A 17,954-nucleotide genomic window follows, 5' to 3' on the forward strand; every position below is an offset into this window, starting at 1 on the left:
ATCGGTTGTCGCCTTGCAATTTTATGATAGCATTGTCTTTGGTGTGCTTTTAAAGATAAAACCCAACAAATAGGTGATATGGATGTCCTCTGGAGATGCATATATTTTAGACCTTCAAAATACATTAAAAATGTTTTAGTGTTTTAAAGGCTACAAAAACATACCATTGTGTATTAAAAAGGAGGACGTTGTATGCAGGGTTCTGAAGCTTTAATGTGCTTCTGCTGTTATTCCATAATTGACAACTTTATAACAATTATTGATGTTTTGGGGGTCTATATACAATATCCATACTAGCGGTGATGCTCAGATTTCCATTACAGCTTTTCTGAGAACTAAGCTTTCTGATGACACTTTCACCCTGTTCTACAGACCCAAATATCAAGACAACTTAGCCTGTTCAGACATATTTTTATTCCTAAATTTTATAATAGATGTCGATTCTGAAAATTAGGAAGGACAATTCCAATTACTGGAATTTAGTTTTAAGTTTGGCATCATGTATTGGCATTGAATAGCATTTCGTAAATTAATAGTACGTACAAAAGTGACTAGTTAGTTTTCTTGCCGTTATACATATACACATACATACATATATGCCATGCAATATATATATATATATATATATATATATATATATATATATATATATATATATATATATATATATATACACATACATACATACATACCCTGCAATGGAGGACATCATCAATATAATTTAGCATATGGAATCAATATATACAAGGACATACAAATATTAAATATATTCCTTTAATGCTGATATATTCAAATACACCTTAAATTTGTGATGAACATGATAACTAAAATTTTAAATTTACCTTTCATTCAATTAACTGTTCTGCTATTCTGCGCTATGCAACCAGTAAAATGGCAGATTTGATTTAACGCTGTATAGAATGTGTGTCTATGCCTTTACTTGTATGACATGTATAATTGACAATTTAAGCACATGAATTTGAAAAATAAACTACTTAGTAAGTCCTTTCCACGCTGATATAAGTGTTTACAGTATCTTTGAAACCTTGAAACGGTGATAGTTGGTATCACCATAACGATACGTGACAGTCTTATATAAATCTCTTAAAATAGACGTAATTGCCCTTGACACCCGAATATGTTTGTTCCACGTATATGCTGACATATTGATCGGTTTTCGGCTTATATCACTTGTATTGATGAAAGCCCGAAATGTTTTATTTTTTATTCCTAGAAACAACCCTAGCTCTTCTAGATCCAAATAAATATACACGGTGTAGTAGTCACAGTTTTTTTTTTATTACCGGATGAGACATGGAGTCATACCCTTTTTGATAGATGTAATGCGTGCTGTTGAACTAAACATCTTAATATTGGCATTGTAATTACAAAGTTTAGTCATATTTTAGTATTATTTCACATAGATAATTACAATTTTCCTAATTCATTGCAGATATAGTATAGTATCCCTTCGTGGGCAATGATACTTATTTTCATTTTCCCCTTAAATTTGATTACGTTAAATTGAAGATGCTCCGCTATAAATGTAATTTGCCGATTCGTTTACAATCCATGTCGTCACAATTAATTACTTAAGTCACATGCATTTCTTTGTACAGGCAAGAATAAGGAATGATACTTCGGATATGAAATTAATATGTGTCCAAATGATCCTACACAACTATACCCCATATTAGCCTTTTATCTTTATCTTATTTAACTTTCAAAACGGCTGTATATGAAATTCTCACGATGTTTTCCTAAATAAAAAATATCACTTTTGATCTTACAGTTACCTTTATTAAGCTTTCCACGTTGATTAAATCATACAAATGAGCTAGGGTTAGATTTCAATGAATTATAATTCAAAATAAGTAAGACACATGTCATGTTGTTCTCCAGTGTATCAATCTCTGCCATGTACTAACTCGCATGCATGCATGACAGCATTTATTAAATAAACCCACCTTCAAGTATGGGGTACTTACATAATTGTCCAGTTACGTGGATGATGATCTTTGACCTTTAGGTATTCTTGTTCACTCAGTTGTTATTAGTTAGTTTTCAACAGTATCAGTAGCAGCAGGTTTAATGTGTCTATAAATTTGCTTATTTTTTTTCATGCACTACGCAAAGCGTCAAGCACATTATATCAACATTGCAAAAGGAACACGTGTTCCAAGAATACATTCGGCGTTGTAATCAGGTCTGCGGTAGAAAGGGGCATGAATTGACAGGTATACAACATGTCATATAAATGGAAAAAAAAATACAAGGTTTTGGAAACGAACATCAACAGACAGAGAAAAATTCAAATCGATAATTTCAATGCATTTAATTTAATTATAATGCAATCAGAAAAAAAATTCGAATCAATTAATTATTTGTATCTAAATTTATCACTGCTTGTATGGGAAGATAGCGTTTGAAAGAAAACTTGTCAAAACTGAGTTTAGTCTTAGCATGAGTGATGCATTAATTTAGGGATTTGCTTTTCGTTACTGCCTCCTGAATTCGTCTAGAATATACCAAACAATATATACGCTTTAAATGAGATTTAGCTTAATTTCATACTTGTAAAATGGATGGGTGGTAGAGTACATGCAATATTCATTGAAAATGGCATTTTGTCTAGATTTCTGAGAGCCGGGTAATAATAAGCAAGCGTATTTTGGTATTGTCTTGATAACGATTGTTAGAAGGGATCAAGTGTGATTGTATAATAATCGAAGTGTTTCAGATTGTAACAGCACTGGTTATATAAAAGGGCAACGCTTAAAACGGAAGCAGCTTAATGCAATGTAAGTTAAAGAAAAACAGTTATTTAGGGCTATCTGGTACACTCCTTTTTCTCTTACAACATTAACACACATTAGAGGACATAACCTCATACATTGCCAGGGTAAAGTTGTTCATTTTGCTTTAGTACCATTGATTACAATAATTTATTGGCCATTATTACCTCTCTTTTTTCCGTTATATTTTACATCACTTCTACTATCAGTATAGACATTTTCACTTGAACGTTGCTACGACTAACTCAGTCTACTTAACAAAGACGCTACATATACTAAGCTCATTCAACCCACTAGTTTTTTAAAGTACATATCAACAGAAGTTTAAACTAAGTAAAAAGATAAATACAATGGATTTATTCATATGTATCTTTGACAAATAATTCTTCAAGTAATTCTTTGTTGAAAGTATTTGCTAAAGCTCACTACCCGTTATAGACTAACTACACAAGTGATATAGACTACCGTTATGGACTATCTACACATGTGCTATATACTAATCGTTATAGATTATCTACACATGTGCTATATACTAATCGTTATAGATTATCTACACATGTGCTAATCGTTATAGATTAGCTACACAAGTGATATAGACTACCCGTTATAGACTAACTACACAAGTGATATAGACTAATCGTTATGGACTATCTACACAAGTGATATAGACTACTCTTTATGGACTATCTACACAACTGATATAGACTAATCGTTATAGATTATCTACACAAGTGATATAGACTAATCGTTATGGACTATCTACACAACTGATATAGACTACTCTTTATGGACTATCTACACAAGTGATATAGACTACTCGTTATGGACTATCTACACAAGTGATATAGACTACTCTTTATGGACTATCTACACAAGTGATATAGACTACTCGTTATGGACTATCTACACATGTGATATAGACTACTCTTTATAGACTATCTACGCATGTAATATAGACTACACCTTATAGACTATATACACCTGTGAGATAGACTTCTTGTTATAGATTATCTACACAAGTGATATAGACTACCCGTTATAGACTATATACACAAGTGATATAGACTACTCGTTATGGACTATCTACACATGTGATATAGACTACTCGAAATGGACTATCTACACAAGTGATATAGACTACTCGTTATAGACTATCTACACATGTGATATAGACTATTCGTTATAGACTATCTACACATGTGATATAGACTACTCCTTATAGACTATCTACACATGTGATATAGACTATTCGTTATAGACTATCTACACATGTGATATAGACTACTCGTTATGGACTATCTACACATGTGATATAGACTACTCGTTATGGACTATCTACACATGTGATATAGACTATTCGTTATAGACTATCTACACATGTGATATAGACTACTCGTTACGGACTATCTACACATGTGATATAGACTACTCGTTATGGACTATCTACACATGTGATATAGACTACTCGTTATAGACTATCTACACATGTGATATAGACTACTCGTTATAGACTATCTATACAAGTGGTATAGACTACTCGTTATGGTCTAAATACACATACGGTATAGACTACTCTTTATAGACTATCTACACAGTCATGTGATATAGACTACTAGTTGTCATGTGATAGAGACTCCACGTTATAGACTATCTACACAGTCATGTGATATAGTATATGAGTGATAATAGAACTCATAAAATACGCTTATCATTAATCATTTTAGCGGATTATAAAACATACATAATACCACGGGTATCATTAAAGCAACTAATATACAGACTACTATATACTATATATATATATATATATATATATATATATATATATATATATATATATATATAGAGAGAGAGAGAGAGAGAGAGAGAGAGAGAGAGAGAGAAGAATATTGTGTCATACAAAATATATTCCAGTAAGTGGTGGTCTATTATTTCGCAGTTATGAAACCATTTCCATGTTAATTTTGTACTAGCTGTAGGATGTGGAACTTAATATGTACAAAGGAAATAACCTTAGATTCCTTGACTCAAAAGTTTGATCCACTGTAATACATGACAGAACCGAAAATTGAATGGCAAAAGGACCCTTATTAGTATTAAAGAATCCACGGGTTAGAAATGGTAAATAGGCTGATTAAGACCGATGGAGAATTTATCACCGCTCTCTGCTATTTAGTTGCAAGAACTACAATTATTAGCGAATTTACAAAATATTCATTTTGAACGAGCATGTGTCGCACTTTTTCGATCGTTTTGCTTGGTCAGTATTTCCTAATTTTGGCATATTTCTTCCTAAGAATTTTAGTATATGAACATCAAGAGAGGCCAAAGACTTAAAACTGACGACAGCACTACTATGAGGGATCCGGTTACTGAGTAAAGGATCCAGCTTCAAAACTACCTGAACGAGAAAAATACTTAATGATGAAAGTTCTACATCATGTTCTAAACATTAAAGATTGACTTCGAATTGGTAGAATGAGTTAGACAAAGGTCGTGCTTATACATCAAGTCCGTGTTATACTTTCACGTGTAATTTGGTAACATCTAATTACAAACCAAATAAAAATCAGAATGTGGAATTATTTCGCTTTTAGTGTGAGACAGCCAACTGGATTTCTGGTCGTATACGGCTGTATTATTAAACGTAACTAAAATGTAAGATGTTCAACGGCTGTCATATGCATACCTGCTACATAATTATAATGTTGATTTTTTTTACTATACAAGAATGATGTGCTAAGGAAATGTCCCATAATCGTGAAGCGCCTTGTATAATTATCCATTAACCGCATATCTCTATGTACGTATTTGATACACATTACAACATGATGATTATAAATCACCTTTATATTATTCAGCGTTACGTAAAACCAAAACTAATGTGCACAGTTGATCGACGAAACTTAATCAGCGATTTTTACTAACCGAGACAAAGAAGCATAACTTGGTTTCTAGACATATAAAGCTTTCTCATCTTTTTTTCTTAATGATATCTTAGCATAACTGACCCCATCCCCATTGGAATGTGTAATTATTTAAAACACAGAGCCAACAAATCAAGTCCTTAATATATTTGACATTGTTTATTTTGACCTTCGTATATTGGCGCAACAGTTTTTTGGTCATAAACACAGATTTTTATTTTTAAATCTCGTTACCAATTTTTCTATAAACTCTTGTCCTTTAATTAACATCGTGCCAAATTTGTAGTATTTTGGTAATTCCGTACTTACCTGAATATATACAGAATCTTATTTCCAGTTTCAGCATTTACAGGAGTTATTAATAAATGCAAGTGTTTTTTGGAATCTGTGTATTTGGAAAAGTTTGGAATAACATATTGCTTAAAAAAAGAAACTTTTTATTAACATAATAATAAATCAACACAACAGTTTTAATAATCGCTTCAAATACGTTTAGTTGGATGTTACTTAAACAGAACTGCTATATAACTTCCCAAATGTATTTTGTTTAAAAATAATGATGAGATACATCAGAAAGTTAAATTTTCTGAATTTGTTTGTACACAGTTAATTCTTCTTATTTTGAGAATCGTATGTCTCCTACTATCACACCAGCTATTTATTTATCTATCACGGTGGCATTACTTACAATTATAATAACAGCAAGAGGAACAGATGCATTGGCAGCGGGGACGTCAACGCTGAAAATTCACGGTCAGATTTACAGAGCAAATCAAAATATTTCAGGTAATTTAAACGTTCGTGGGACGAGTTCTCAACCTGAATCCTTATTTGTCATGCCGACACTGGCTATATGTTCATAAGGTTTTCTAAAAAGGGGGAAAATGACACATGTGTAGCAGATAACCGCGTGCTAATCCTTCAGCCCTCTCTCTCTCTCTCTCTCTCTCTCTCCACTACAGAGATGTCCTTCCTTCGTACTAGTCAAATCCTTTGTACTATTAAATTAGCAACATTACTGCATTGTATCATTACCTGTGTGAACTGCAATGTTCAATATTTTAGATATAGATTAGTAACAGAATATTAGCGAGAAAAAAATCTGTTGAAATGGATTTGCTGACTAATCTAGCTGGAACTATATATATCAGCTCTAACAGTCTGATTGCTGAATTTCGGTTTATAGTTGCCAAATTATTGATGTTGTCTTGGCCGCGAACGAGGACAACTACAACAATGTTCTGGGACACACACTGGTCAGTGGGCCAACCGCCAAAGAAATGAAATATTTTGGTAAATCATAAGGGCCTACTGGAAAATTTTTCATAGGACCTACAAATCCTATCCGCCGTCCGGATTGTTGGTAGGAAGCACCATAACAGAAAATAGATATTACCTGATGTCCTACTGACACGTAAAATTTCCAGTGCTTATTTATAGCTCTAGTGACGAGACGTACTTTCATTTGTAATTTAACAGTCTACTGTATGTTAACATGGTGGGAAGACTGATTTGGATATACGTTTATTTACCTGTTTCCTTATGAAGCTAAAATATCAACTATTTAACAGCTAAACTAAAATATCAACTGTTTAACAGGTAAGCTAAAATATCAACTGTTTAACAGGTAAGTGCGTAGACTTTAACCCGTTACATCATTGGTATTCATTTACCATGACATATTCGCCACCACCAATATATTTCCTATATTATGGAACTAAACAGACGTGCTTCATATCTGTGTGTTGGACTTTCCATTTGTATAATCATGTTTAGGACAAATGTCCACATTTTGTTAATAACGAAATAAATCGTATTTTCGTAAATGAACGTTTTACGCAAATATTGATAACAAAAGAAAATAAAATTCAAGTTTGTATGATGCCAAAAGAAATCAGAGTGGTCCTTGGGTCGGGTCGTCTTCGTTGAATCTTTATATATTTCAAATCTTTGGCAAGGACTGTAATTTTTGTCGACATTCTTTCTTTAGTCAAACACGTGATAGTATAGAAAAAAGCGGCATGTTGAGTAATATATATGTTGATATATGTTATCTTTCCTTAATGCATTGTATATTTACCAATGCGCAAATCATTAACACTGGCCTTATAAATTTAAATTTCCTGTTTTCAGTATATAAGTACGTAAGGTTTATGTGTACTGAAGTTATGCTGCGTATTGTTTAAAAGGCTCATACAAGTGTACACCTGTATATTAAATATAGATCTTAGTTTGTTCCGTCTTTTCCCACTATGTTTATGATGTACGAACACTTCCTCTTCTGTATGTGTTGATTAAGACTTTGATCCCTGAGCTAATGTCGGCAATATAAAATGTGGTTCATAAGTTTCCGTAATCTAATTTCTTAATGTTTTAACATCTGTGTACACCGTTTTATCCCAGAATCATCAATGTATACGTTACGATCCTAGTCTTTGCCATTTTCATTATGTACAGCACCAATAAATATAAAGCGGACAAAACTCAACTGAATGTATTATTTTAAAGATGATTTAGTTCAATGCACTTTGCACGTTTGATAGTAAAAATTGATACACTGTTAATGAAAATATTATAATCAAGTTTTCTTCTGTTAACTGTTCTCCTATTCTGCACCAGTTTGTCAATGATTTGACTTGATTTACGATTATAGATAAAGTTGTGTATGCAGTTACCTGTATGATACGTATCTTTGACAAAGTACATGTATAAAAAAATAATAAATCGCTATCAATGTTTTTAATATGTATGAAAAAATGAAATATGTCATAGTCCGTATCACAGTACAGATACATGACAGATATATGACTTATTCAAACATGCGCAAACGCCTCTAATTGTGCTCATTCCACATGTATGCTGAACTCGTTATCGGACTTCCACTTAAACCACTTGCGTTGATGCAAGCCCGACGCTGTTCTCCTTTATTCCAAGAAAGCCGTAATTCGTCTTATTACAAACCTATGCACACAATGGAACTGTCATGGAGAGTTTCCGTATCACCAAAACCAGGGATGAAATCATACTTTTTAAAAGAGGTAATGGATACTATGTCACTGAATAAAATATCCAAAATATTACACACACACACACACAGAGCTGATTCTCCATATATTTATATATATATATATATATATATATATATATATATATATATATATATATATATATATATATACGTGATGAATCAGCTGTTGCCCATGCAGATGATTTCCCTATCCATGCAGCTGGTGGATCCAAGGGAAAGAAGAAAGCCGATACGTCATGGCACCAGCTGTGTCGCATTCTTTTGAGCCTTTCCCATGAGAAGGTATAGTCGCAAATCAGCGAAGGTTTGAAATCGACGTTTACCTTCTCCTAGATGAACGACCACTCAAGGTTCACAAGCCCCATCTGCCCGAAGCGTCTGGTTTTGCGGCACCAGAAACTTGCCTGTCATCCCTTCTACAGTCAGTTTTAACAGGTCCCGCCACTCGTGAGGCCTGGAGCTGGATTTGGTTGTCAGAGGCTCTGTCAGACGCAAGCCATTAGGGGATTTCAAAGGGAAGTGGGTGTTTGTCTCCCACATCCTACCCCGGCGGTGACAACCCTTGGGGAATCATCTGCATGGGCAACACCTGATCTCCAAACATGCGCCCTGGAGAGGACACTCCAGCTTTGCTCCACAGGGTCGACACAACACGGGAAGCAGCAGTTTACCCGTTTTAAGTCACCGCTCGATTGGCGTAGAATCAGACGCCATGGGTTGCATCCGACGGTGGGAGATACCAACCGGCCGCCTCAAGCTGGGCATCTCCCAGACAATAAGGTGTGGTCCCGCCACAGTTCGCCTGCCTTGCCAGGTGCGTAAGGCTGAATGTACACGAGTACCTGACAAGCGGACTGCAACTACTGAACCATGTAATAACAAAAACAAAGAAAACCATTAAGGATACCTTTATCTGTATGCTAGGTACCTGGAATCCTGCCAACAAGGAAACGGAAGACTGCTATTCCTCCATGTCACGACCGGGTTTCTCAACCTGATCAGCGTTTACAAACGAACCCCCTGCCAAACGACACTACATGCGTACTGGTCTACCAGAAGCAACGTGCAGAGATTAGCACGACAGCGCGCCAATGAATACTGGCTTCAGCTCTGTGATTGCATCCAGTCTGCAGCAGATATCAGAAACATTAGAGGCATGTACGATGCCATAAAGAAAGCAGTGGGTTCCAAGGAGAAAATGATAGCATCACTGAAGTCTTCCGCAGGGCAAGCACTGAAGTCTTCCGCAGGACAAGGAGATGGAGCGTTGTGTTGAGTACTACTCTGAACTGTACTCTAGAGGGAACCACGTGACCAACGATGCCCTCAACGCCAGTGAAAACCTCTCTGTCATGGCCGAACAGGACGAGAAACCTAGTGTAGCAGAACTAAAGAAGGCCTTAGAGAAACTGTCCTAAGGTAAAGCGCAAGAGAAGGATGGCATCGCAGCAGAAGTCATCAAGTGCGGATGAAGCGTGCTGATCACACACATGCACGAACTTCTCAGCCACTGCTGTAATGAGAGTGCAATCCATCAGGACATGAGAGACGCCAACATCGTAACCCTGTACAAGAACAAGGGCGAGAGAAGCGACCGAAACAACTATAGGGGCATATCTCTTCTCAGCATCTTGGGTAAAGTCATCGCACTAGTCACCATGAACAGACTGCAGAGCGCCTTTCACATGCGATACCTCCGACGCATGCTCGGAATCACTTGAAGCGGTCGAGTAACAAACAGCAAGGTGATTGAACGTGCCAAGATTCCCAGTTTGGTCACACTCCTCCGCCAACGTCGCATTAGATAGCTGGGTCATGTACGTCGAATGGATGATGAACGGATCCCCAAAGACATTCTTTATTCGAAACTTGCCTCTAGCAAATAGTCGATCGGAAGACCACATCTCCGCTTCAAGGATGTCTGCAATCGCGACACGAAAGCCCTTGCCATCGACGTCAACACATGTACGCACACGCACACACACATGTACGCGCACCTTCACAAACACATACACACACGTACCCACATGCACATACATATGTACGCGCATGCAGATACACACAAACAAAAATGAACACACACACACACACACTACAAAAGTACCATTCAATCCATCATTATATGGCGTCTGTGTATGCGTGTGCAAGAATTTATCTAATGTATTGATAAAAAATCAAGACATAACAATGATGGATGAACAGATTGACAAAGCTTATTTCACTTGCATTCCTGAAGTACGGACGTGAAGGAAAACATCCCTTTCATTTCTATTCAAACTAAAACATGATCCAGAGGGATACAGAGAGGTGAAATAGCATATCTTCGTTCATTGATAATACAAATCAATATACAACATTCTTATTATAAAAATCAGGACCATGACACACGATTTCTTTCTGGCATATTCTCTTTTTATAATTTACAATAAAATTTCACATCCTACAATTTCTTTTTTCAGACGATGGCTGTCAACAGAGTTTGTATTTTCCTCATGGGACTAGCTAGTGGATGCGAAATTTACACTGTGCAAGGTAAATGCACCATCAATTCCTTTCATACAAAATCCACTGTTGTAAACTCATAGCTTAAAATAATGAATGGAATGCAATTACCTACATTTGTTAAATAATCTTCAGTATTCATATAATAATATTCACTAGATATTTTAAAAGTGCTGGATTTTCGAAACCAAAAACATGACGTTCGAATTTGTGAGCACTACGCATATATCTGTACTTACACAGGTCACAATAATGGCTGAAGTTGCATCATGTGTCTTTAAGTCAATACTTAAACCACGCCGATTATTTGTACACTGTACGAATAAAATCAAACAGGTGATTAAAAAAAATGACCGATATACGCAGTACTAACGCTTCCGGAGCAGAAACAAACCAGTTCTAAACATGACATTTCAATGGCTTATATATCAAAGCGTCTGATTTTCGTGTGCTATGAGCAGTCTCTCCCTATCAAAAACCGTTCTTTACCATCTAATTATTCTCTAAATGCATGATATAATCATGGTAGATTTTTACCGATGATATTATGGTACCCTACAAATTTAGAAATACACTGGAGGAAACGCTTTGAACAAACAGATCCATAACAGGTCAAAAACGAAGTGTCACAATCTCTACTACTACGAAAATATAATTACAGGGATAGATTCTAATATGGGACAAATCTACCGAAAGCAAAAGTCGCTCAGGACCCGTAGTGGTCAGTGCTATTAAAGAATCAGATATCTTTTCGCTATCAGGTCATATCAGATGACACCGCATTCTCCTATATGTATCATTACTAATGTGCAAATGCCATTAAAAACAATCTCAACATAATATTTTCTTTGCAAAATAGTAATCAACATATACTTTGTTCCAAGCAGCAAACAGACGACCTCTAACTGATACTAGCGGAAGTTAATTCTGCGCATGATTAACCTAAAACGCTTCACCAGAAAGAAAATACTCATCTGTCTTTAAATACGATTACCATGATAATCACAATCTGTAGATCATCGTATAGCCACGGCGCATCCCCACGAACTCAATTGACATTGTTCTCTGACGAGATACGGATTCGGTCAGGGCTTCTTTGGAATTGCCATTGATATTGATTTGTGACTTTTCTCCTAGACCCGCGGTATACCATTCGCTGTGACACAATCTTAGCTATTTGAGCTGTGATTGGACAAGGCGACATTTTTCTATTCCTCCTCTGCCTCATCACTCAGACATATGACTCTTCCTATGATTTTGGTAGTTTTTCACTCTCAGGTTATACCAGGCATGGTTTCAATTGATTCAAGTGAACAATCTGAGTAGTCGTATGACCTTTTCTTGCGATGTGGTCTGTTACCGTAGTTTTCTTCTTAACAATGCAAATTCAACCATGATGTGATGAATGCTGTATATTATGACAACTTGTTCCAAAAATTGGCCAACTACTCTGGTTGAAAGTATTTGTCCATCTCCGACTTCACATAACGAGAAAAAAACATTAAAATCTAGCAACTCGTGGGACGTAGATTCAAATAGCTTATACACTATGGACGTCGATTCAAATAGCTTATACCCAGAGGCGGCGTTAGGAGTACGCCGGGCCTAGGGCCGACCATGACCGCGAGGCGCCAGAGTATCAGTATATCGATTGGTAAGCTACTGCAAATACTGATTATGTCTAGACTAGATCTACGTGCATTACGTGCGGCCTGTAACAGCGTTTAAAATTTACAGGAGAATATAACTTGACAAACTCATAAGGACGACCTTATGCCTGAAGCGCGGGGCCCCTCAAGAGCGGGGCATGGGTCTTTCGCCCCACTTGCCAGCCCTAAGCGCCGATATTGAATATATCGTTGCGATGTAGATTCAAATAGCATATACCACGGGACGTAGATTCAAATAACCCATACCCTAGGGACGTAGATTCAAATAGAATATACCCTAGATACGTAGATTCAAATAGAATATACCCTAGATACGTAGATTCAAATAGAATATACCCTAGATACGTAGATTCAAATAGAATATACCCTAGATACGTAGATTCAAATAGAATATACCCTAGATACGTAGATTCAAATAGAATATACCCTAGATACGTAGATTCAAATAGCACATACCCTAGGGACGTAGATGCAAATAGCATATACCCTAGTTTTGTTCCAATATACTTTATTTTGAATCCGAATGTATTTAGTCTTCAACAAGATTGATAAATGCAGCTCTTATTTCAGGTTTTGAATGTACCATTGCTAAAGAACCTATTGTCATTACTGGTGACACTACATATTCAGTGAATTTTACTTGGGACTGTTCACTGATGACGAATGAGTCTATACAAGGCATAATGTGGTTAAAGGACGAAATATGTATCGCCAAGGTCTCGTACGGTGCATTTACACCATGCGAGAGTTACAAGGGTAGAGTTGAGATATTTGAAACATTTGGGATGTCACTCCATAATATTTCAAGAAATGACTCGGGACACTACAATGTCGTCATTCTTCTTGAAGGTAGCCTTCACGAATACTTACCATGTCACCCAACCTATCTCCCTGGTGAGTAAAGCGATCGATATTGATTTTACTTTGTTATTAAAAGTTTAAATAATTCATCTTTCTTTGACAAATTAGTGCCAAAACTATTTTCCAATACTTGTGTTGTATAGGTGATACAAGAGTTCAAACAGTGTTCCAAACGCTGTTCAAAAAAGGACTTAAGTAATGTATGCACTGATGAAATCAAATAAGTCTGCCCGTTAAGACAGATTAGTACTATGTTAATTATCTCGGGCAATGAACACTAAAATCTTGTACAAAACATGCATATTAAATATAATCATTTCCATCACAAGCCATGCATGTCTTCTGATATTTAAATTGTTTTGAAAAAATACATTTGTTTCGCAAAAATATTGAGATCAAACGTTTTCATTTTATTTCTATCTTTGATGTTTGGAGAAACAGGTATGCCCTTTCTAGATGATATGATGCACGCGTAGGGAAGAATATAGACTATATACTAATGGTTATATATCTCCTTATTATCGAAGTAATATATATATATATATATATATATATATATATATATATATATATATATATATATATATATATATATATATATATATATATATATATTCTTCTTTTCACATGAAAGTTTTGCCGGAGCAACACTTCAGATTCAAGGAAGAGACAGCTAAACAGTTTGCCATAGATGAACAGTCTTCACAGTGTGACCAAGAAAGGCCGAGTAAATTGGAAATAGGACTGATATGTGGGTTTCTGCCAGTGACAGTTATTAATGGAACTGGTGTCATTTTATGGTATTTTCGTCGTAAAAGACACAACGCCAACCACAGTGAAAATGAAATCCGTTCACCCGAACTAACTCAAATGCTTTCAGCTCCATTTTAGTGGATTATTTACAGGAGAGGTTTTTTTAAAAAAAATAAATATACTGATTGGATTGCTTGGTGGCCATATTGACAACCTCGTCATTGAATAACATGGATATGAGTACAAAAAGAACGAAATTCACAAATCTCGCCATACTTATGAATATTTTAATTGATTCATGCTGAATACGTTAAGCAGGGTTAAATGTGATATAACCCTATTTATCTAAAGTATTGAAAACAAGTCATAATGTACTCGTCGTTTTTAAAATATGTTTCAATAATTGATATCAAATGAGTCTTGATGTCATGACAATGTCGCAATGTGATATAACCCTATTTATATAAATTATTGAAAGCAAGACATAATGTACCCGTCATTTTTAAAATATGTTTCAATAATTGATATTCAATATGTCTTGATGTCATGTCAGTGTCGCAATGTGATATACCCCCATATATATATATATATATATATATATATATATATATATATATATATATATATATATATATATATATATAGAGAGAGAGAGAGAGAGAGAGAGAGAGAGAGAGAGAGAGAGATAAACAGTTTTAGTAATATTTGTATTATGTATGATGCACACTTATACGTTAAAGCGAAACCGGTCACACATTCTACGTGTTGGAGTTGTTTATTTTATAATTTATCAAGAATACCTTGACAACACCATGGTATCAACATATGATCCACGAATTAGCAATAGAACGACTTATTTAAAATCGACAATGGAAAAATTACCGGAGAAACAGATATCTATTGACTTTAGCAATGATATTGATGAAGCATTAAATCGAAACCGGTCACACATTGTACGTGTTGGTCTTATTTGTTATATATATATATATATATATATATATATATATATATATATATATATATATATATATATATATATATTGTATTATCATTTATATATGGTGTCCTTATTAACTCTGAATTTATTTATGTAGGCTGTACAATTGGTTGTTTGTTTTTAAATTTAGAGTTGCATGTAAACAAAATTTGTGATTCTATATCTGTGCCAAAATGCATTAAATGCTTTATTTTTGTTTATGATGAATGATCTAGTGCAAACATGATCTCGACGCTGACCTGAATATTACAATTTTAATGAAAGACTAGAATGACAAAAGAATTTAAATGAATAACATGTGAAACAAACGTACAATATAAACTAATTTTGATGTATTTCAAACATGCAGTCATGATAGGATTAAGTAATGCTTAAAAATGTACACTTCGACAGTCCTTAGTACGATTATTCATACTTAGTAACATAATGAGATCTGATAAATCACTTGTGTCTGTAGTTTCAGACTGTTGTTCCCATGTTGTCTTGTAGGGGTGTATGTTAGTTGAATGTGGATGAATGGATGAATGGATGCATGGAGTCAAATTAAAGCTGAAAAACGTTTGTGCATAGCTACGTATGCAGGTAGGTAAATATTTCTAGCAATCTCGCCGTCGAGTTATTATCATTATTTCTTTGTCATCAATTTATTGAACGGTCAGTCTATCATTATTAAGTATAATCCAGCTTCAAAAGCTAGTACTACAAAGATGAAAATTCTAAATCATGGTCTAAATGTAAAACATTTATTTAGATGTGTCAGCAAGAATGAAACGGGGGTCATACTTATACACAGACTCCGCTCTATCATTTCAATTGTATTTGGATAACATCTAATTACTTACCAAGCAAACGTCAGAATGTGGAATTATTTCGTTTTTAGTGTGAGACAGCCATCTGGATTTCTAATCCTTTAATGATGTATAATTAGGTTAAACGAAAATGTATGATGTTCAACTGCTGTCACATGAATACCTACAAAATAATTATGTTGAATATTTCACTATATAAGAATGATGTTCTAAGGAAATGTCACCAACTCCTGAAGCACCTTGTACAATTACGCTTAAACTCCTATATATTATATTAATTTGATACACTATAAAATATGATAATTATTAATGCCTTAATATTGTTCAGTGTTACGTAAAACCAAAACTAATCTGCACAAGGAATCAATGAAATTTAATCAGCGATTTTTACTAACCGAAACAAAGAAGCATAACTTGGTTTCTGCTATATTTTAGTAATTGCGTTTGTACCTGAAGATATACATAAACTTCTTTCCAGTTGCCGCATTTCCAACGGTAATCTATTAATGCGATTGTTTGTTTGAATCCATGCATTTTGAAAACTTTAGAAAAGCATATTGCTTAAAGAAAACAACTTTCTTTTTTTTTCACATGATAAACAATCAATACAACTGTTGTAATAACAGTTTCAAATACGTTTTGTTGGATGTTAAGTTGAAAGGAACTTTTATATGTTTTCTTAAAGTTTCGTTTTATATAAATTTAAATAATTATGAGATAGATCAGAAAGTTTATGATCTTTGAAATCTATTTTTACACATTTAAATGTTCATGTTTTGCAACTCTATCTTTCTTTCTATCACATAATCTATATCTCTCTCTGTCGTGTTTACCTTACTTACAATTAGAAAAACTGCAAGGGAATTGCAAGGGAAACTCGTATATTTGCAATGTGGAATCAACGCTAAAAATTCACGGTCAAATGTACAGAGCAAATTAAAACATTTAACTTAACATAATCGTTCGTGGGATGCATTCTTAACCTGAATCCTTAATTGCAATGACAACGCTGGCTATGTGTTCAAAAAGATTACTAATAAGGAGAAGACTGTAACCAGCGTAAACTAATGTAAATATTATTACAAAAATGTATTACTGAGCATCGATACGTACAGGATGAAACCTTAGAGGACCAAAACCTCACAGAATTGAAATATTTCGTGGTTGAACTTAAAAATGGTCCAAATCTCTGGTAACCATGCTTTATAGAACATAATTTTTAATGTACTTACTTATGTTCAAAATATATTGTAAAATAATGTTAAGACGTAATGAGAAAACAAAATACGCATACCTACATTTTGCAAGGTGAACATTATTTGAAGAGGCATTTGATGGAGATTTTTCATAACGAATAATAAATTATAATAACCCACAGTCATTATTCTCCTTGCATAAGTTCTAACGGGATAATATAAGTGACATTTTAGAACACAGACCATAATTGAATTTAGATAGGATTTTTATACCATTTATCCATTTACAATCAGTGGCATCCGTTAAATATTTCAACGTATCAATATGCACTAGTCTGCATCTATAGTTACATTCTCAGCAAGACATGCAACCCCGGTCGGTCTCACAAACCGGCGTCTTTACTTTTGGGCAAAGC

The 17,954-nt window shown here is 34.6% G+C and overlaps 1 protein-coding gene across 1 annotated transcript; it reads left to right on the forward strand.

Moving 5' to 3' along the window:
* The first annotated feature begins 7,073 nt into the window (after positions 1–7,073).
* On the forward strand, positions 7,074–15,488 carry LOC149792893 (uncharacterized). The gene is made up of 4 exons (XM_089966711.1): positions 7,074–7,321; positions 11,210–11,282; positions 13,493–13,816; positions 14,418–15,488. Exons 2-4 carry the CDS (start codon positions 11,213–11,215, stop codon positions 14,672–14,674), a joined length of 651 nt encoding a protein of 216 aa, XP_089822837.1. The 5' UTR covers positions 7,074–7,321; positions 11,210–11,212; the 3' UTR covers positions 14,675–15,488.
* Positions 15,489–17,954: the final 2,466 nt, after the last annotated feature.

The sequence above is a fragment of the Sinohyriopsis cumingii genome, chromosome 8, assembly GCF_028554795.1.
Source record: "Sinohyriopsis cumingii isolate HCF-2022 chromosome 8, ASM2855479v2, whole genome shotgun sequence".
Lineage (NCBI taxonomy): Eukaryota > Metazoa > Mollusca > Bivalvia > Unionida > Unionidae > Sinohyriopsis > Sinohyriopsis cumingii.

Bases quoted from the DNA above. Each gene is read 5' to 3' on its own strand.
- LOC149792893 (XM_089966711.1), top strand. From the start codon at position 11,213: ATGGCTGTCAACAGAGTTTGTATTTTCCTCATGGGACTAGCTAGTGGA. The intron at 11,283-13,492 runs GTAAATGCACCA...CTCTTATTTCAG, and splicing joins CGAAATTTACACTGTGCAAG to GTTTTGAATGTACCATTGCT. The intron at 13,817-14,417 runs GTGAGTAAAGCG...TTCACATGAAAG, and splicing joins TCACCCAACCTATCTCCCTG to TTTTGCCGGAGCAACACTTC.